Source organism: Toxorhynchites rutilus, chromosome 2 (genome assembly GCF_029784135.1).
Source record: "Toxorhynchites rutilus septentrionalis strain SRP chromosome 2, ASM2978413v1, whole genome shotgun sequence".
Lineage (NCBI taxonomy): Eukaryota > Metazoa > Arthropoda > Insecta > Diptera > Culicidae > Toxorhynchites > Toxorhynchites rutilus.
In genome coordinates this window covers 263,170,972-263,193,806 of record NC_073745.1, presented here as the reverse complement: position 1 = coordinate 263,193,806, position 22,835 = coordinate 263,170,972, and the positions used below count along the sequence as shown (strand labels likewise).

The 22,835-nt window shown below is 39.1% G+C and overlaps 1 protein-coding gene across 5 annotated transcripts in view; it reads right to left on the bottom strand.

The window, feature by feature from the left end:
- LOC129769366 (ion transport peptide-like) overlaps positions 1-22,835 on the bottom strand; it is a 94,704-nt gene that overhangs the window by 12,844 nt on the left and 59,025 nt on the right. For all 5 annotated transcript variants that reach the window (XM_055771591.1, XM_055771596.1, XM_055771595.1 and 2 more), the window contains exon 2: positions 3,361-3,578. In XM_055771591.1, the coding sequence (XP_055627566.1) occupies positions 3,361-3,578 (218 nt within the window). The remainder of the gene's footprint in view (positions 1-3,360; positions 3,579-22,835) is intronic.

Genomic DNA, 22,835 nt, shown 5'->3' with positions numbered 1-22,835 from the left:
TTCATAACAAAACATTTTGGCGTGTGTCAACTCGAGAGCTGCTACTGTCAAAAGAAGAGACAGAATCTAAGACAAGGCATGACTGGCTTCTTACTCTTCTTTTTACCTTTTTCTCGACCAAGCGCGAACAACAGGGATGTTGAACTACTAGAGATGTCAAGCTCCCAAATGAGATAAAGTTTCCGAAACTTAATTTTTCACGTATCTAACATATGTTTTCGTATCATAAATTCATAAATAGTTTCATTTGGTTGAGTGCAGTGTAAAAGTGCAAAATTGTTGCATATTTTTCAACAAATTTTATTTTTCTGTTATAGTTTTTCATGAAAACTAGTTTGAGAGCATTTATCATGAGTACATTAGATAGAAGTATATTTTCAAATATTATTGGTAACCCTTTAGAATTGCTGGTCCGGAATCGACCCCTCTATTGACTAGTCTCGTCTCAGCATACAATAAGCGTGTCCTACACAGGGTTGCCATAATATAATCTGCTTTTTTGATCTAAAAAAATATTTACATTTTAATTTTTCTCTCTAAAAATCAATATTGATATGTAGAATGAATTAAAAAGTCCAACTTTGAAGCATAATCTTGCAAACAACTATGTCGTTTGGTATATTTTTTATTGATACGAAGATTCAGATAGTCCTAAAATGTATTGTTTTGCTCTACCTCAGTAAAATAGATTCTGTTTCTTGTGATATCTTCTGGTGGTTTCTTCAGATGCTGTTCAAAGTCTCCAAAGTGTGATTATGCTACATTAGATAAGATCTATTATTCAAGACATATATTACTCAAGAGAGTAAGTAATTTGTTCTGGTTTACGTATAAATCTGAATGAATTTTGATCTCTTAGTTTGTTTAGCTCAACTCAATAAAAGACAGTAAACTAAGTATAGGCATCGAGTCTAACCTCTCTAGGTTACGTTTAACGACGGATTCCCGTGAGAGAGATCTTGTTGTCAACATTTTCACTGGTTTTAACTTCAATGTTACCTGAATCGGGTTTGTTTCATTTGTTCACTTTGGGTTGTGCGAAAGACAACTATAAATGTGAAGACCGCAATGCGTTTTCCTAATACGGAATATACCGACCTAACACGGAATCTAGTCCTTGTTAGGACAGCGACTTGCGGTCTACACATATATGTGGGGAGTTAAAAACCCTATTTTCAACGCTATTTTAACACATTAATTATTGAAATTTTATAATTATACTAGCTGACCCGGCAAACTTCGTCCCGCCCAACATTTGTTTTTTGTTTTCAATATTTGTTTTTTGTTTTCAAACATTCACGTTTTCTTACTATGAGCAAGTTCATGGGTCCAATCGCAGAACTGTTCATTGATTGATCTTCTATTCGACCCCGTTGAATTTACCTTTTACTATAAAATTCCTAGTATTTCTAACAAAACTCATCATTATAATATCAGATTATTTTCAGACACAATTCTCGTTCAAGATTTTTCAACCACTTGCAAATAAAATGTTTCTCCGTTACATGGAATGAATGTTTTATACAGAAAATATGATAGAATAAAGACAGATCTAAATCGGACAATTCCTTCCTCAAATACTGCTCTTATCAACACATCCGGCAACCCTTTTTTTGGTATGGATTGAAGAAGATATAGGAGTGCGTTTTATCACATTAAAATACATTTCTAGTTTCGAAATAAAATCAATTTCGCTAGCGCAAACATCAAATGGACTAACAGCACTTGTCACTATGTAATTGGGAATGTATTTTTCCGAATTTCCCTCTTTCCGAAAATTTTCAATTGTCATGTTTGGTTGGAATATTTTTGATTGAAATATGTGTAATATTTTTATGGGACCCCCTCTCCATTCCAGAGAAGGGTGGGGTGTCATACCATTATAGAAACATTTCTCATACCCAAAAACCCTCACATCCCAAATTGTGCTTGATTAGTTCTCGAGTTATGCAGAAGTTTATGTTTCGTTTGTATGGCAGCACCCCCCATTAGAGAGGGGCGAGGAGTGTATTCACCATAAAAACGTTTCGTGCCCCGTAAAACCTTCACATGCCAAATTTGGTTTCATTTGCTTGATTAATTCTCGAGTATTGCAGATATTTGTGTTTCATTTGTATGGCAGCCCCCCTTAGAAAGGCGGGTGGACAGTCTAACTATCATAGAAACATTTATTGCACCTTAAAACCTCAATGTGCCAAATTTTGTTTCATTTGCTTGAATAATTCTCGAGTAATGTAGAAATTTGTCTAACCACCATAGAAACATTTAATGCATCCTAAAACCTCAATATGCCTTATTTAGTTTCATTTTTTTTAATAATTTCCGAGTAATGCAGAAATTTGTGTTTCATTTGTATGGCAGCCCCCCCTTAAGAAAGGGAGTGGAGAATCTAACCACCATAGAAACACTTATTGCACCCTAAAACCTCAATATGCATAATTTGGTTTCATTTTCTTGATTTATTCCCGAGTAATGCAGAAATTTGTATTTCATTTGAACATGGCTTGTTTTCGGATGTTTTACGATATGTGACTATTTTCTAGTCGAATTTTCGTCTATTTTTCTCTTATACAATAAATATATTTGTGAGCGGGGACTGACACTGATATTGTGACAGAACTCTTGATGCGGACTGAATAGAAAGCACAGCAAGAACAATCCGGGGCTCAACGTGTTAATGGTGTAACTACTTTTTTACATCAGAAATCCAGTTTTCGTTTCAATAAGATTGTGTACGCGGGCAACAGGATTCATGTCAGGGTGAAGTAGTAGTGGTGGATTGAAGTAATGTTGAATGAAGAGGCAGATTTGAATTCGTTCATCACGTCAATGAGAATAACCATTTGCTAGAATAGTTCATCAGACATCCTCGCTCTTAATGCTCGTCAACTCACCTCTAGTCCATTCAGTCCTGTTGACAGCGAATGTCGAAGTAGTTCTACTCGAAGCGAAGCGACTGGATTCAAAAAGTTTGAAAAATCTGTAGAAATACAGATTATTTTGTAGAAGTGGTAACCCCGGTCCTTTAGATTAGTGGAGAAACGAAGACTAAGCGATATAAAGACTTAAAGTACTTGGAGACGAATGAATCGTAAGATTTAAAATCTCCGTAAACAAAGGAAAAGAAGAAGAAGACCTAGAGTAAGCTAATAAGAGCCTGTCAAATCTATACTAATCACTTCATTATCATACCTCATACACATTGTGTGCAGTTATTTTCTACTACATTCACCCATTCGTTCTGTTAGTAAGCCTAGTATTTACACATGTGTCCTTGTATACTATGTATACTTAATAATACGACGCCCAACGAATGGATCATCGGAAAATCATAATAGGTATAACGGCATTCGAACTCACTTGCAGAAGGATAGGATCTGAGGTTCACGGAACAGCGAGTAGCAGTCTTCGCATATCCGATCTAGTCGGTAAAAGATGGCCTTGTTGAACTGTCCTTTACATTCTATGTCGAAAAAGGAGCTACGTTTGGCGACACTGTGGTGAGGTAACGCTACGGCTGCCAGAGGTACCAGTGCGATTATTAGTGCCAACGAAATCACTAAATTGCGGGAACACATCTGAAAATATTGATAGAAAAAATGGGAGACATTAGCTAGGGGAGTTAGGGAATGTTGTAGTATATACTTGAAAATATAATGTTCACATTGGTTGAGTCGTCTGTTTTAATGGTCAATGTAGGAATAACCCGTAATTTCCCACAATAAAGATTGAAATTAGTGAGCTATATTGTCTCTGAATTGAGCCTTTGATTTGCATATCAAACAAACGAGTCCAGAATAATACTCGTTCACAATTACCACTATCGAGCCATAAAATTGGTGTCTCTCCGAAATAATGAATTGGAAACAAAACGACTGCTCGATCAACTGCAGCAAGCCAATCGTTTTATCCTGCTGAACCAAACCACAGCTGTATGGTGGTAATTCAATCACGATAGACACTACAAGAAGTATAACAAAAATAATCTGCGGCACCTGGATTTCCTACGTTTCCATCTATAAATCATGCATTTCACTCCGACGCAATCCGCCCATTCTAAACTGGGAGCAAAATATTGCGAAACAATTTCCCTCAGTGTAGGCAGTGCAAATTCGCTACATTTTGCATTTGAAAAAAAATTATAGGAGCTTGTGTCCAAGATACGACCGCATTGTTGACGTAGAACTGACGATAATTGATTGATGATTCATTCTTGCCCTCGCAAAACAATCGTATGTCGCAATTTATTTCATGTCAATGCATTGAAAATTTACCTCGAAGGCTATTCCGGTGGCCTTTTTCGAAATTGATATAGACTCGGCTACAGTCGATTATATACATGTTGCACCAGCACCATTATTCCATATCTCATAACTACATCAATATATCTTTGGCACCGCATGTAAACAACAACAATGACAACACTTGCAAGTATCAAATATCATGCTACATGTTATTTAGTATTGCCTCAAAGGAATCGCACCTCTAGATATCGTTCGTACAAACTAAGCGTAAACCAAGCGCCAAACAAGCGTTCACCATAGCTTGCATACAGAGCCATACATTGGTGGCCTGAAACTACTAGCAATATAAACACTTCTCATCATTTTGCGCTATTATCAAAAGAAACGCTTCTGTTAATATTACTGGCCGCGAAAAGAGTTGCATTACTTTCTCATGCTCGAGAGAAGCGCAGCTGTCACCCTTAGTGGAGGAAGTTTTGCTACTGGCAAGCAAAACCTAATCACATACAAATTCCAGAACATTTACTTTCTTGATGACTAAACAAGAGAAATAAACTCTTTTTGTTAATAACAACCTCGAAAACAGTAGCAATGCTTAATTATGATCAATATTAGTGCAAATGCAATCCTAGTTGAAGGCAGTTTTGCGACTGGCACGCGAACCCAAATAACTTATAACATTCCAGTAAAACATTCAAGATGCTTGGTATTCCCAAATATTTTTTTGGTGCACAACCTTAACGTCTGCTTCGCCATAACGTCAGTTTAATGCATTGATGCATTCTCAAAGGCACCAACGAAGCCCTTATGAAGACGGAAAATAAACAATGTTAACTGCTTGGAAAAAGACTGAATTATGCCACACAGCTTGTACTCTGCTGTAACACCCATCGATGCGAATTCGCTGATGAGTTTGTCAAGAGCGACCGCCTTCACCACCAGCGGGGGGAGCTTGATTTTGGTTGCTGCCTGGGCGTTTACATTTTCGACCGACGCGCCGAAATCGCCTACTTCGCTGTTGTTCGGTGCGGTGTCACATTCGCGAAGGCTCGGTTCAGTGCGAGTGCTTTTCACTGCACCAACACCGCGTGCATCATTAGATGACGCTTACCTCGAAATTGGCAATGCGTTCGTTTTTTGCAGGGCTCGAGCCTGCCTTCCTCTTCTTCTTGCTCATCGCACACTACGCGAAGCGTCTAATTTATGACGCGGAAAGAAGAACACACGATACGAATAACGCGAAAAACGAACAGAAAAATCAAACGACGATTTCCAAGTTGGATTACCACTGATGGGGTCCAATCTTAGATCGAAGCGCAGCGAAAGCAAAGTGAACTGGATTACTCAACAGTCCGATGCCGAATGAAAGTTTGCCTCAGCGAGATCCACTGTTTATACTCTAGGCAAGTATTCCCCTTCATTCTTCTTCTTTTCCTTTGTTCACGGAGACTTTAAATCCTACGGTTTCCCCTCCGTTGGTCGTCGATAAGTTGCTCGTTATTGATAGCTCTGTTTGGGAAAGCACTCAAATGGACAGAACAAATGTATGGGAAAATAGAAACACTTAAAGTTTTCATGAATTTTAACCATTTACTAACCAGGGGATTCTAATGTATGGCACATTAAACAAATCTTACGGAATTTCCGATTCGTTTAGTATGTAAATCACCAAAATCCGTTCGCGGCAAAAATAGTTATTAACGTTAACTTTATTTTATCAAAACGTGACCTATTTTCTGATTTGACACCCTTAATGAAAGACGTAGTTCTACGTCAAAAAGATCGTTTTACGACAGCTGCGCTGCGATCGAGCCATCTTTCGCGGTTTATGGTTTGGAAGTGAGATGGCAACCGAAAGGAAGGAAAAAAAATAAACACAACTTGATCACGCCGTTCCGACGCACGATTGGACATCGCGCGAAGTATGTAACCGAAACGGTCGACGTTATTTAATATCTCAATTTACCAATTTCGTGTTATGCTAAGTTGGAGGTTGAAAGGCGCGGATACGGATTCGCAACAACAGCCGACGCAGAATCGGCAGAAGGTTATAAATAAGCCACAAAATAAATCTGTTTCTCCCAACCCCTTTCCCCTTCGGGCAGCGGGCGACGATTTGCAACGTGAAAACCAGTGAAAGAATCAGCCCCGGCGAAATAATGCGGGATTCGCATTTCAAACGGCAAATGCCGCCACATTGCCAGATCTAATGAATGGATGACGCGGGAGCGCAGCGGTGTCTTGGTTGAAGACACCGATTAGTGCAAAGGAAAGTCACCAGGGACGTGGTCATTCCGAATGGGTCAATATTGGATATTCTGATGCTATCAAAATGATTAACACGTTGAGTGCCACGGTTTCATAGCGATTGGATGGACATTTTTAAACGTATTAGAACCATCGTTTCATATCGTACTGAAAGGTATTTCTGTTCGAAAGGCAATGCTCATGAGCTTATATGCTTATATTATTTACCTTTCTCATCACATGTAATACTGTCAGTCACCGATGACTGACGCGGCTTGAACGAAAACTCAGTGTCAGTCACCGGTGACTGACGGGGCAGTCAACGTGTTAATTAAAACTTACAGGCATACAGGGTGTCCCACATCAAAGTGCATAACGGAAAAACGCTGTAGAAAATTACTCATTGGGTATTTTCTATTGAAAATTTGAGTAGAAATAGTTCAGAGTGTATTGTTTACACTGTATTTTTAATGCCGTAAGTTTTTCGAAAATTGGAAAAAAATGACGTCACCCGAAAAGCATCGTCGCGAATTGAGTTTGCGCAGTCTCTCGGAGAATCCTCAACTCTCTCATCGAGACATCGGGAAACAACTGGAAATCGTGCAGTCAACGGTGAATCGTGTGATTAAACGTTACCACGAAACTCTGAGCATCGAACGGAAGGAGAAATGCGGTCAGAATTGATCAGGATCACAAGCGTGTCATGAAAGCGTTAAAGCGGAATCCCGATGCTTCGGTCAGGGATGTAGCCAAAAAGTTGAATCTACCCAAGTCTTTCGTTCAGAAAGCCAAGGACCGGGAGGGACTGCATACGTACAATGTGCAGAAGACCAAATCAACAAAATACGGTGGGAATGTCACAGGCCCCTTCACCGTCCAGCACAAGTTTGATGTTCCGAAGGAAGTAAGGAAGCAGTAACTTTCAAAAATTGCCAAGAAATACATGATTTGGCAAGTTATTTGCTCATATGGCAAACGGACTGTGCCGTTCGTAACTATCGGGACTGAAAACGGGTAGATCTACCCCCAAGGAGTGTCTACAGGAGCGTCTGCTTCTTCTGTTGAGGGCACTACGATCGTCTGGCAGGATCTTGCTTCGTGCCACTATTCACAGGATGTCCTGGAGTGACACGAAGCCAACGGGCTCACTTTCGTACCCAAGTACATGAACCCTCCCCAAAGCACCGGAACTAAGGCCCATCGAAAAATACTGGGTTATTATGAAGCAGGTACTACGGAAACATCCCAAGTAAGACAAATCTGAGAAAGACATGAAGAAAAAGTGAGTTTCCGCACAGAAGAAACTACAGCCAGATGTTGTACAGAACCTTATGAGTGGAGTTAAGGGTAACGTGCGAGCATACAGTTGTGATTATTGAAGTTTAATGGAATAAATATGCTAAAAGTTTACTAATGGATTATATTTCATTGTCTGAAAGTTTGAAAATGTTCATTCAACTAGGTAATTTCCTACAGCGTTTATTTGTTGTCGATCAAAACGTGGGAAATCCAACTCCCAACCTCCAACCTTTTGAACGTCGAGAAACGGTTAGTCGGTCAACATTGAATTTTTTTTGTGCGAGACGTTGTTGAATTTGGACATCCTCTTCATCTAATTAAGTTTGCAATTCGGTGTCTGCAAATGCTCTCGATGTTTTTCCACGCGATTTTCCGAGAACATACTCGTCCTAAGCTTCCTTCATTCTATGTGAATCGGGAGTAAGTTTTTTTATCCAAAGCAAAAAAACAATGGATATCCGCAGAAGGTAGTTCGCAGGGACCAGAAGGTACCAGACGACAAAAAACATAAAAACGAGGATAGATATGACGTTAGTAATCGTAAGTAATCGAATGATGGATGATTAAGTCCAATAGGTTTGTTATTGTTGGAAACGATAGAAAACCAGGAGATATTTAACTCCACAGTAATTATTCTATGTTGAAAAACCAATAATGATTTCCGGAGGCTGGGTGACACTTTCATCCAATTCGACCCTGACAATCGGAAGTCAATCAGATGCAAACGTGGCACCAGAGTTCATAGAAATGGTTCTTAATGATGATCAATACGATTTGATATTAGACGTTATATTTCATGCCTAAACCAGGTATTTAACATTCAACACATGTATCTTGAGGAGTCAAATATAGCTCTACCGAAGCTCTCATATCCAACTGAACACCGTTTTTTATCAGGCAGAAATAATTTTCTCATGAATATTCAGCTGACAATTCAGAAATGGCCATTAAGTTTCGCCTGTGGTCATTTTTGCATATCGTTTTTTTTCTAACTGCCAATTTTTTATACCTCATTCGAGCCGCTCGCTCGCAGTCGTTGCGATAAAATGTTTCTTTTTCCAGTGTCTCTCTCTGTCTCTCAACCCAAGTGAGTAACTTTCGCGAATATCAACATCAAAGGAAGCAGCAGCTCATTCTAATGAATGAAATATGTTCAACAGGTGTTCGGTCCGCGGCGGGTCGCCGCCGAACGCAAATATCAAATAACGATTTCCCGGCTCAGCAACGGGGCTTGGTGAAAAATGTTCTGAATTTGTTTGAATAGCAATATTTGAATATGCATGCGGGTCGGGAGGCGATTAATTTGAACAGAAACTAGCGGTGATATCCCCAAATTGAACCAATAATCGCCACCATGGAATAGTCTTTTAAATGGGAAGATACATATAGCTCCCATCCGATCCATCCGATCCATCCGATCGCCTAAACACTGTCGTTTACTATTCGCACAATTTGCCGAAAAATAGATCATCACGTGCGTGTGGAGTGCTCCGGGTGACTGGCCAGACGATGCGACGGTGCGTTAGGACTTAGTGTGCGTGTAAGAGATGGTGCTCTCTGTCGGCTTTGTCCACCTTCGCAAAACATAAGAAAAACGACACGAGTCGTTTGGAAAGGAGCGCCGTCGCATAACACGCGTTCGTATGATTTATGCCATGTTTATTCTGCGTTTGTAAGCCATTAATCAGGCCACCTGTTCGCGACGACTCCCAGCGATTTACGCCTTCTCTCTGATTTGCCTAAGAACATGTCGTAAATTAGACTGTTATTCGCACGCTTCCGGTGTTACGGTGACGGTAAATTATGATGACCGCCGTGTAATTGGGTTGAAACGGCTTTGACAGGGAATAAATGCATTAGAGGATTAGGAGAGGATTATAACGTGTTGATATTTTGCGCCGTAAAAGTGGAAATTCCCCATGAAATTGAAAAAAAACTACTCTTTCGGTTTCGACACGGTTCGTTTTGGATAACATGAAATTTTGGCACAAAGCCAAAATCGAATCGTGCCATTGTGAATTTAGACTTTTTACCCGTAATGAACTCCAATAACCTCCGGAAGTTCTAAGTGTCCGCGGTTAGATATTGGTCGTACGAAATGTGTGGTGTGTTATCAAAATCGAAAGAGTAGTGTACCAATGAAATTTGAATGAAATTGAAAAATTAAAAAAAAAAATTCTATCGATTATCCTTTTGGCAACAATAAGTTTTGAAGGCTCGACAATTATTGGGTGCGATTAAGTTTCAGGGATTCACACATCGGTGTCTACCAAAAAATGTGGTAGAAGTTGTGCTTTTGACTTTATACTAGAAGGTATCGCAGCGCAGTTTTCATGCGTTTGTTTTTTGAAATGCCCAAACAAGTTCACTTTAAGTTGATTTTGTATGGACCTTGATTTATTTCACCAATAAAGAAAAAATCATGCAAAGAAGGGTTAACACGTTTATCGCCCAACGCGATCCAGCTGAGTTTCTTGCGAATAAATTAATCAATGGAGGTCAAACTTTGTTTGAATACATATGATACATAATCTAGCAATTTTTTTTTCAATTTGAAGACAAACTAACAACAATAACACATGCCAATGTCATATTATATGGATTTCGTATGAAACATTAGTTCAAACCATCCCTAATGTAAATTAATTGAAAGTATAGAAGAGACTTTATATTTTTATGGTTTTCGTTTTATATTTTTTGGAGCGGGAAATACTATGGATCCGTGTCTGACAACATCCGAAAAGGAAGTGCGCAAAACTGACCACCGAAATGATATAAAAATCACCTGAAAATGGTGAAACTTTCATCGATAACAATTCGATCGATCTAGGAAAATTTTCAATTTTCAGCGTTCGATCATACATTATGTCAAATGTATACCGAAAATTCGTACTTTTAAACCTTCCCACTGAACATTTTTTAATTTTTTAAAAGTTCGTACTACTCTGAGAGAGAGGAGCCAGCTCGCGTTTGTTGTGATGGCCCTTATGTCAGCGCGAACCAGTCACGGTGAACCAAGGGGAAGTATTGAAATATGTAGAAAATTTTAACATAACATTTTATTGCAAGAAATTTTATGTGAAAATGATTTTGACGTCGGACTACATCTTTCATTTCTATACTGGGGTGTAAGTTCAAAGCTTTAAGAACGAGAGCGTTACATTAGAGAAACAGGATTTCGAGCATTGTTAGTTGATAGAAATGGTATGTTAACCGCTTCATTCGAAAGATAGAATGTCTAATGTTTGTTAGTTATTGATCCAAAAACTAGTTTCAATAGCTCAAAAATTGCTTTGAAAGCAAGCTATTGAAATCACAAAAATCTGTATAAGCAGGTGCCAGCTTGGAAATCCACTCAATTATGATTGTATAGCGAATGGATCATGTTATCGCTGATCAAGATTGATATGGTGAAGCTTATTATATCACACCTTTTAGTTTTGTGGACGAGACTGATTGGTTCACCTTCACTATCTGTTCGGGCGGTTCGAGATAAAAAAAATATAAATATTGGTTTATTTTCATTTGTTCGAATTTAGGTCAAGTTATTTCACTTCAGAAAAACAAGCTCAAAATACGTAATTCATTGTTTCATATTTATATACAGTGCAGATGTAATGTAGACAAACTAAATGCGCAAACCATTATCAAAGCAGTGAAGCAATAAAACATCCGAGTAAGCCTTCACCTTCAACATTAGCATGTTGATTGTTTGGTGCCAAGAGCAAAACTTCATCTCAAATGCTGTGAAAAACATCGTTTCCAAATTAATAATCCACAAATTTGTGTCTGCACCACCTTTCGCTGAACAGCTACAGTAATCCGAACCGAACCGGTAATGTTTTGACAGCGTAGTGATAGCAACCGCCGCAAAACGAAACATTCGAAACACCTTTTGTTTTCAATCGAAGAAAACGGCTCTCGCCGCTGGAAAATGCCTTCTTCACGCCCAGCTTGACTTTTAATCCGGGAACCATGAATGAATTCGCGAAAACTAAATGAACGATCGGAAAAAGTCACAAATGAGCCGAAAACACCCATAAATTCACGCAAGATCTCATCCGGCAAAGGAATCATAAAAATTTGTTTGCTTATTATTTCGGATATTGTTTTAGAAATCATCGAAATAATTCTTCAGGACAACTATATCGAAATAGTCAGAAGTAAAAGAAACTTGTTTGAGTGGGCCGATGCTGCTGGAAGCCATGATGTGGGCTGACCTAGTATATCTTTCATTGTATCCCACATGATCAGTGTTCAAATTTTCGTTTTCCCCCCATATATTCCTGTTAGACGTAGTCCTACGTCAAAAACCAAATCGAGGATAAAAACGCACAAATGTACTCACAAACAAAGATTCACGTCAAGTTTGAACACTTTTCTCATAGATGAATGACAACAACTTGCTTGATTGAAATTGTCCGATTTGAATTTTCTTGATGAGAAAGCGCAAAAAGAATAAGAAGAAAACAAACTATCTGTCATTCAGCTGGCTCCTCTCTCTCAGGTACTACTGTCAGTGATCCTACTGTCAATTTTGCGCGCGATCTGTGATTTAATATGTTTACAGCGTCATTGAGAACAACGTAACTTTTTTTGTTAGGCGATTTTTTATATGCATATTGGTCAAAGATATTGTAAGAAATTTTGTGTTGCACATAGAAAAATTTGTGGCAAACGTTGAAAATGTTGCAGAATACATTTGGTGACTCAACTAAGTCGTAGGAACGGGTAGGGGTAGTGGGGGCAAATTGGTCATGGGGGGCAAAGTGGTCACCTGCTTGTTTGGTGGTTTAACTATTGACTGTAGATGCCGTATTGATAGTCACCTTATGTTTGAAAAATTTAATGACTTTTGAGTCACCCTGTACTTCAGTAGAGCTGTCGCATGTCAGAATACAAATAAAAACAGAAACTACTCTCTCGATAGCCATTCGGCCGTAGTTCTGTGCGCATGGTATCTAAGGAATTTCTCGTGAAATTTAGTTTATTCAATCTGATATGTTGGACAAATCATCAGTTTGTATGACTGTTCACATATTCTAGGAGAGGTAAACATATATTTTGTTTAATCTCAGCGATTAATTAGCATAGATATTATTTTCATGTGGTCATAGATGAATGGCAAAGTGGTCATAGGTGAATAGCAACTTACAATGTTATGTTTACTAAAGTTAATATACCTCATCACATTCTGCTCTTGAAGAAGATCCTTTTGTGGCTTTGACCCTGGATAAAAATGCCACTCCAACTAAACCAAGCCTCATTATGCGGATCGTTATGTGTTTCTTACTACGCTTTTGTATGCAAGAGAAAATTTAAATTTCAATTGAGACTCCAGGTGAATAGGCCAAGCTTATTTCATGCATATACTTATTATAACAAATATGACTTGAACAAATTTGGACGAAAAAAACGCATAAATGTATCCTTGATATGCTAGCTTGATATGGGCGGGTGACCACTTTGCCCCCACTAGGTGACCACTTTACCTCCAAGGAAAAAAAAAGTTCGATTTTTCACCTTTTTTTCTGATGATGAAAAGTGTACTATTTTGAATTTTTATAGTAAAAGCCGTTTGCTATCTTGAAGAACAATGAGTTGAACTATAATATTCTTCTAGAAACGGGAATTAAACCGGTATGTGGGCGCTGGAAATGGGCATATTCCTTAGGGTGACCACTATGCCCCCTCTTTCCTTATATCAATGATAATAAGGCATTAAAGGACTGCCGAGAGGAGATGAGCGATTTGCCGCGTCAAGGACGGCCATCCACCTCTTCGACTGATGAAAACATCGACAAAACAAAAGGAATGGTGCTCGGAAATCGTCATTTATGTTTGAGAGAGCTAGCCCGTGGAAAAACGATCTCTCACGAGATCATTTGTCATATTTCGGCTGATGTTTTGGGCATGAGAAAAGTCGCAGCACGTATATTGCTTCAGAGAGGGTCTATTTTGAAGAAAATAATATAAATCTAGATGATTAATGAAGCATTTTCATTAAAAACACATCACAAATTCTGAATTCTGACAGATTGAAATAAAACTTTGGAAATTGACGCTGGGTAGCAGGATCATCGTATAGAAGTTTACTTTTTTAACGACCACGTTACGAAATCTCATCTTTTAAGGCCGACCTAGCATAATTTGATCGCGCTCATGCAACTACAGCCTTCTATCGGAACAAAAATGGATTTCTTGTTGCCTAACCTAATATTTGTTTTGTATAAGACTCTAGCAGGAGCCAACGGACTTCTTGAAATGAGAAATAATACTACCAATAAAATGCACATATTTATTTTCTGTTAGATGACAAAGACGTAACATACCATTGAATAAATTCGAACTAATGAATGTCAAATTCGATTATTGGCATTTCCAAAACGAGCATGTTTGATTATTTTATAGTGCTACGCCATCGGAGCGCAATTTTCATTATAAATTTATTTGTTCGTAATGAAATTTATTCTAGGGTCAATGTAATGGTGACGAAGTCTTCATCTAACGAGATTAAGGAACCGAGGTGGCCCCAAGCCGCCGAGGTGACGCAATCCGAGTCGACCGCCGATCCGCCGTCGGAAGCGACGGTCTCTCGAAAGTAAGCCTGTGTTCCCCCGATTGCCCGGTTAGTGTGAAACATAGGAGATGATCCTTTCGTGATTCGAGCGTTAGTGAGCGTCAGACGACATACCTTTGCATTACGTTTCCCCGGTTAATATTTGCTTTAAAATATGAGTGACGCGATGGCGTTCATACGTAAGTGCCGGAAATACCGGAAGTACCGGAATCTATTGAATTTCGGCTTCGGTGACGCTAATACGTAAGTACCAAATAATCTATCCAGAGGCGTGTTCGTTTTTTTTAGGAATTCGAAGTGTAATTCATGGTTTACGTTTAAGATACCTATCAGCTTAGGCTTATTGATATCGAAACAGATACGGATCAAACTTTGAGGGAGTTGCACCATAGTGTGAGAATGCTCGTCGCTATATGAGTATAACGTTGCAGTGCACAATGAACATTTGTAAAAGCACGTTGGAAAAAAACGAATCAAAGTGATATTTTTGTATGTCATTAGAAATGTCATAGAAACAAACGAAGGCATAATATTCTTTAAAGCTCTCAGTGTCGGTTTGTGTAATGTGGGAAAAAAGTCTAGAGCTAGGCACCACTCCAATGAAATTCTAAAGAGCCGTTAGGTTTGCGTGGCTTTATAAATGCAAATGAAGATGGTTGATACATGATTCATTTTTGTTCTCGTGAGAATTATATACAAACTTTTTGTATTTATTGTCTATTTCTTCTTCCAGATACTCTCTGCCACCACAGGCGGTTTTTATATGTTTCACCACTACCACAGTCTATCTTTGAAAACGTATAGAATCAACAATGCTTATAAGCTATTCAATCGTACACTCCACCTAATGTTAAGAAAACCGGCGATGTACGTAACCCATAAGAGCTGCCACACCAATCCACTCAAAGCTTACCTTAGCGTTGGTGTAGAAACCAAGAGGATCCTTCTGAGCGCACCTCTTTCCATATATAACGATCCCATTTTGAACCCCGTCGCAAATCACCGGTCAAAAAGAATTCCCGTTACATGAGTCGGTTACTCATTTTAAAAATACCTAACGTAAATTAAACCCTCCCCCTCGCCTTAAAATGGGATTCGACAATCATGAATATTTTTTTTTATCCCATTTGTTTATTTATTTAGGCTCATTAGCACTTCAGCTGTAACAAGTCCGGGGTTTAATCGTGTACATGTTACATGTTTAGATTTCTATAAATTGCAAATTACACAGTAGAAGCCATTTAGGCGTAAGTTTTCTTTAATAGTTCATCTGCAAACCGGACAGCGGAGACAGTTAATATTGATCCTTGTTGGGTTAATCATAGCACAACAGCCCGATGTTTCTGGCAGAGCAGAACAGTTGTATGGATGAATCGACCTTTATTCGACCGTGGATCGATCTCCATCGCTGATGATTGTCGCATGAACGAAGTTATTCTATAACAACCAAAGATGGTCAATTGAGGGCCCTGAGTTTTGAACTCACGATCGAACGCTTAGTGAGCAAACGTGCAACCAATGTGGCTTCGAAGACCCCCGACATTCAATATTGACACTGTTGTACCGGTACGTTTCTTCGGTTTTAGAACAGATGGCCTAACTTGATTATTATTCCAGTGAATCAAATTTCCAGACATTCGTTGGGAAGCTACTGTCATTGCGCTTTTTTTCAGTATATGTTAAAAAGTTGAAGCGTAAACAACATAGTTTTTTGCCACTTCGAATATGTCGAATTTCGTGTTTTTGCGGGGAGTGTTACTTCATTACTTCAATATAAATAAAAAAAGCTGTGGAAAGTCATCGCATTTTGGTGAAAGTTTATGGCGACCATGCTCCATCTGAGCGAACGTGTCAGACGTGGTTTGCACGATTTAACAGCGGTAATTTTGACTTGGAAGTCAAAGAACGTTCCGGACCGCCAAAAAAGTTTGAAGATGAAGAATTGAAGGCTTTACTCGATCAAGATCCGTCACAAACGCAACAAGAACTTGCAGATACACTTGAAGTAGCTCAGCAAACCATATTCGATCGTTTAAACGCAATGAGAATGATCCGAAAGATAGGACATTGGGTTCCGTATGAATGGAAGCCACGAGACGTCGAACGCCTTTTTTTCACGTGCGAACAACTGCTCCAATGGCATAAAAGAAAGGTTTTTTTGCATAGAATCGTTACTGGCGATAAAAACTGGATCCATTACGACAATCCTAAACGTCGGTCAACGTATGGATACCCCGGCCATGCATCAACATCGACGGCCGCGCGGAATATTCACTGCCAGAAGGTTATGCTGTTTTTTTGGTGAGACCAGCTGGGTGTGGTGTACCATGAACTGCTAAAACCGAATGAAAACATTACGAGGGACCTCTACCGACGACAATTGATGCGTTTGAGCCGTGCATGTACTGAAGGAAAAACGGCCACAATACGAGAAAAGACACGTTATTTTGCAGCACGACAATGCTTGGCCGCATGTCGCGAAACCGGTCAAAACATACTTGGAAACGCTTAAATAGAAGGTCCTATCCTACCCGCCGTATTCTCCAGACATTGCTCCGTCCGATTACTACCTGCTTCGATCGATGCAACATGGCCTGGTAGTCCAGCACTTCTCCAATTGTGATGAAGTCAAAAATTGGATCGATTCGTGGTTAGCCGACAAACCGGCCGATTATTTCCGCGAAGGGATCCGTGAATTTCCAGAAAGATGGGAAAAAGTTGTGACTAACGATAGGCAATACTTTGAATATTAAATTTGTAACCATTTTTTCAGAATAAAGCATGCATTTTTGAAAAAAAAAACGAAGAAACTTACCGGTGCTCCTATTATTAAAAGTGGCGCAAGAAATATCTACGTTGAGAAGGCAAAAGTTCCATTGAGAATGTTAGTGCCATCCAAGAAACAATCATATCAACTGTCTCCGCTGTCCGGTCTTACTTAAAATAAGGAATACTCTAACGCCTAAATGACTACTGTGTAATTTACAATTTATGGATACCATAAACATGTACCATATACACGATTAAATTCGGCTCTTTTACAACTGCAATGCTAATGAGCCTAAATAAATAAACAAATGGGATAAAAAATTAGCACTGTTTCTTTTATCAAACAAGTAATAAATATAGTCGTATAGGCGCTTCGTTCACTATTATCATCAAAACATCGTTTTCGTTAGAGGTTCCATTTAGACGGATAGCAAAATATCAACTGTGGTTGGTAAGAGAAAGCGACAACCAGCTTCAACCACAGAGCAGTCAAGACTGAGTGGAATTTAAATAGATGCAACAAACTATTGAAATCACAAAAATCTATATATATATATATATATGAGATTTTTAAAATTTCAATAGTTCTTTACTGCTTTCAAAGTATCACGATTGTTGGCATTCCATTTTGTTTAGACAACAGCATTTACAGAATCCAATCGTTCAACCAAGTTGGTCAATTCTTCGAAGCTGAAACAAACAGAAAGTGTTTATCATAACCCTGCAATTATAGTCCGGACAACGTGTGTCTCAAACTTGAATTGAACTTACAGAATGAGAACTGCCGATCACACCTGTATCCACTTCTCCTTTACCCGTCGTTCTTTCTCAAACTAAGCGAAACACGTTTTCTGCACTATCTATTTTTGCTGGGCTACTCGCGTGTATTGTTGCTAATTGTGACGCCCTACCGCTGCAACACCCTACTTGGTCCTTCCATTCTCACCCTTCACATTCAGCCGCCCATACCCTTTAACATCGTCTTTCTCGCCCTTTCGCGCTTACAATATCAATTGCTGCTGCATCTACCTTAAGAAGTGGTTGAAAGCTGGTTTCACGCTTCAATCGAACCGGTGTTTGTGTACCGCTCGCCGCCGCCACCACCAAAGCACCGGTGAAATATGAGCTATTTATAGCGCGACAAAGGGCCCCCAGACGCGTTGGGATTAAAGGTTCGCGCGCCACGCCGTTCACTCCGGTAAGCGCGCATTGTACCGCGCAAGAAACAAATTCAGCAACGCGCAGGCAGCGTTATGAGGTTGACGATCGTCGTTTTTATAATGCTCAATGCATCAGCACACGGGCCCAATAAAAAGGATCGCAAAAAGATGCTCAATTACGAAAGTCATGTCTTGCGACACTTTGTCCCTCCCTTTGGCTAACATTATTTCGCACCAATTGACGTCAATTGATGGGTGGCAAGGAACCCGCAGAGCAGCCATCACGAGTTTGTTTAGAGATTACGAACGCCACTAAGTCACAACCGCAAATGGTTGTTTTATTATGACTATAAAAGCAGATGGACTATTTACGAGCTTGATATGTAGATGGGAAAGCTCGTTAAACGTTTTAACCTGTCATAAACTGTGGTGAGGGTTGACTCCGTAACACTTCTGGGCTACAGTTGGCAAAAGAAATCAATCAAAATCAGAACTACAATCAGTTTTGTTTCAATTGATCGTCGTGTTTTGAATTATCAACCCAGAATCTGTCAATGTTTTTATTGTTACAAGGGCTTCTTCCATAAATCTGAACCTTGCTCGGATAAACAAACAGTCAGTATGTAATTTACAAGCATCTCGAATTACAAACACCCATTAGTATAAATAAACACCCAACGTAAGTGTGGCCACAGATTATTATGGTAAACAAAACCGGCAATGGTAAACTTCAGATCGCACGTAAATAAGCTTTCCCTGACTTCAAAGACACACGGATCCGATGACGATTGCAGCAGTTCAACACAGTGATGACTCAGCACGGGTACAATACACATAGGTACGTGATCTGCCACTGGCGTTTACTGTGCACACATTGTTTCGATGGCCGCGAGATTAGTAGTGTTAGGGCACACGTGCTGCACTATTTGCGACTGACATGAAGATCGGAACAGGTTGTTTCGACCGTCGTCCGTCGGCATCGCTCTCGGTATTGTTAGATAAGCCTAAGCCGACTGTTTGCTGTTCGTATTCGATGATGATGTTGTCGGCAAGCAGAAGTTGGCGTGTCAGTTGACTATGAATGTTTGTATTTGTCAAACGATGGAATTGCTCAATACCTTAACGTCTATATCTGGCCACACCGAATGTTTAGTTCCAATTTTTAAAGTTGATACAGTTCAATCATTAAACAACAATGTTATCTACTATACACTACGAATGCACCTGACGGTCGTTGCATTCTTGCCTGATCGGTATACGATCGATCCACAAATGTACGTTTTGGTTCTATTTATAGAAAACAATAAATTTGTTCACTGAATTCCCCAGACTCTATGCTTCGCACTCCTCCCCCATTTCACTGTCTCGCGAATAGCGACCAGACAGCTCTGCGAGGGTGTGGCTTTGCAACTACTACTGACGGTCACTTGACTCGGCGGCATAGCATACCATCAGTGGTAATGTAAATTAGACAGCAATGCTATGTTTAGTCTTGAAAGGATGGCATAGTATTGTTGGGATCTGTAGCGATCTGTCTAGGTATTGATCAGTTGTCTTCAGTTGTCTTTGTGTTTGCCATAATCCATTAACATACCTATCAAATCGTTTGTGCGTGGATTGCACTTGTCAATAGGTGCAAGGTAATGTGAAAAAACACTATATTATTATGTAAGAAATAAATCCGCAGATACAGGGATCATTTGCGAATCATAGAACAGTCAATGAGAGAAAGATTCGCTCGGCTATCCGCATTCTTGGTTAATACATTGTAAATTAACACACGCCGACACAAAACGTGTGAACTAATCGAAATACCGAATGTCCATACACTATGGAAAATAGTATAAGTAAATCAGGAGAGTATAAGATGAAGCGAAAAAAGGAATTTTCAGTGTAAGCACACTTTGGTGTAAGCTTGGTGTAAATGTTTGTGTGTTGCATACGTGATACAAATTATGAGTTAATTTTCCTTCAACCAAGTACTTCACTTTAAATGCGATTGATTGTAGTTATCAGTGGAAATTAGAAAGACGACCTGTGTATTTGTCCTCACTCAAATATCTGTTTTCCTAAAATATTCGAAGCCATAATTTTTTTCTGCGATTTGACATTTACTGTCCTTAAATCTTTGAAACATAATTCATTGCATATTTTCTACTATTTATACATTTTTCGACCGATAAAAAAATTGTCATTTTTCTATCACTCTGGTTCTTGAATACCCTGAACAATCTTGAATATTTTTTTTATCCCATTTGTTTATTTTAGGCTCATAAGCATTGTTTAGCTTAATAGAGCTGAATTTTTAATCGTATACATGTCACATGTTTATCATATCTACAGTGGTAGACATTCGTTTAGCTGCACCCTATTTTTACTCAATATTTTTAAAAATAAGTCAAGTGTACAGTTTTGCTCATAAAAGACGATTATTGTTTATTTTCATCAAATTCATTCTAAAAAAAAGTATAAATTCACTTTTTGTTTTCTAAGTAATTCAAATATGTTGAATCAGGGTGGACATTCATTTAGACGCATCCTAAAATTTCAATAAAAAAAAATTGTGCGGCAAATTTCGGGTCCAATCGGTTGCTAATATTTAGTATGTCCATCTCCATTTCGGATCACTTTGAAAACTCGATTTGACATCGAGTCAGATAGCTTTTAAAGTGTTGCCATATTGATTATAGGCCAACATTCCTGAATTACTGCCTTGAGAATGGAAATGTTGTCAAATTGCCATCCGTTTGCATAGACCATCTCGGCCAAGATTCTCCATAGGTTATCTATGGGATTGCAATCGACTGCCAGCAGGTCATTCAAGAAGCGGAATGTCCTTCTCGGCAAACCATGCCTTCGATTGCTTGGAATCGTGGATCTATGCATAATCCTGCTGAAAAAACGACATCCTCGGTAGCGTTATTCTCAATATGGTCAATCAAAGCGTCCTCCAGTAATTGAAGATACTTTTCGGAGTTCATTCGGGTGAAAATGAAACAAATGGGAAGTTTGCTGTGATAGGAAACGGCTCCCCACACTGTCAAACTTCCACCCCCAAAGTTTCGCTTCGATCTCACGACATGCCGTTGACTTGAATTATACCAACTGCAACTGTAACAGTCCTCCAGTAATTGAAGATACTTTTCGGAGTTCATTCGGGTGAAAATGAAACAATGTCTCGTATGTCTCGGTAAAAAACGACGTTTGAATGTTTATATCCACCTACGCCGCCTTGTGTGTGTGTGATTGTGACGCACGTCCTTTCAATAAAAGTGACTTAAATATCACTACAGCAAATAAGTATCCCGATAAAAAGAACATTCCTAGTCGTTTTGTAAGTGTTTCAAGTTTTTTTTCAAGTGCGGCTAAACGAATGTTTATCACTGTATAATTAGCACATTAAACAGTTGCCATTTTTCGGCGTAAGTGTATTCCCTTCTATGCCATTTTGCATATGATATATTTACACAGTAGCCATTTAGGCGTAAGAGTATTCCTTCTGCGCTTCCTTTATCCAGTTAGACCACCGGACAGCGGAGACAGTTGATTGATCATTGTTGAGTTTTTAATAGAACAGCAGCCCGATGTGTCTTGCAGAGCAGAGCAGTTGTATGGATGAATCGATCTTATTTCGACCGTGGATCGATCTCCATCGCTGACGATTGTTGCGTAGACGTAGTTATTCTTTAACAACACAAAGATGCTCAATGAGGGCCCTGAGTTTTGAACTCACGATCGATCGCTTAGTAAGCGATCGCGCAACTAATGTGGCTACGGAGACCCCATTGAATATATGCTGAACTATAATTCATAACATTTGGACAAAAGAATTTAGCTTCCGAATGGTTAGTCGCTTTCCAAACATGAAAAAACAGGGTGAAAAAACAGACAAAACCAGCTTAGTGTGATGAGATAATATCTGATTCTTTCAATATCAGTTAGCAACTGAACGCTGAACTGAAAGGGCTACAGGAACTAAAAAATAGAGCGCAGTTCATGACAAAAAAATTTTATCGCTTAGAAGAATCTACAAGTGAGATAACAATATTTGAAGATATTTTCCTCTACAGAGTGCGTGCGGTAATTTTCGGGCCGGAATGAGTGTAAACGATATGATTCAACCTGGCCTGGGAAGGCCAATATCAATCCCTTGGATTATTTTGTGTGAGGCGTCGTAGAACGGGACACTAATGAAGCCCCTCACTAAACAATTGGACCGCTAAAGTCAAAAATCATGAAGGTAATGACATTACTAAATTGTGACTAGGTAAAACTAAAGGGTGTGTCAAATCAAATTGCATCACGGAAAAAACGCTGTAGAAATTCGCCCAGTAGACCGATCCTTTTGAAAATTTTAGGCAGTAAAATAAAAACTATTAAACAATTTTTGGCATTTTCTTTTTATTCATACTTCGAGCCCAAGCCCGTATGCTCGCACCTTCCTCTTTACCTCGTCCATAAGGTTCTATATAACGTCAGGTTGTAGTTTTTTTTGAACAGAAATCCATTTTCCCTTGAAGTCCGCCTCCGATTTGA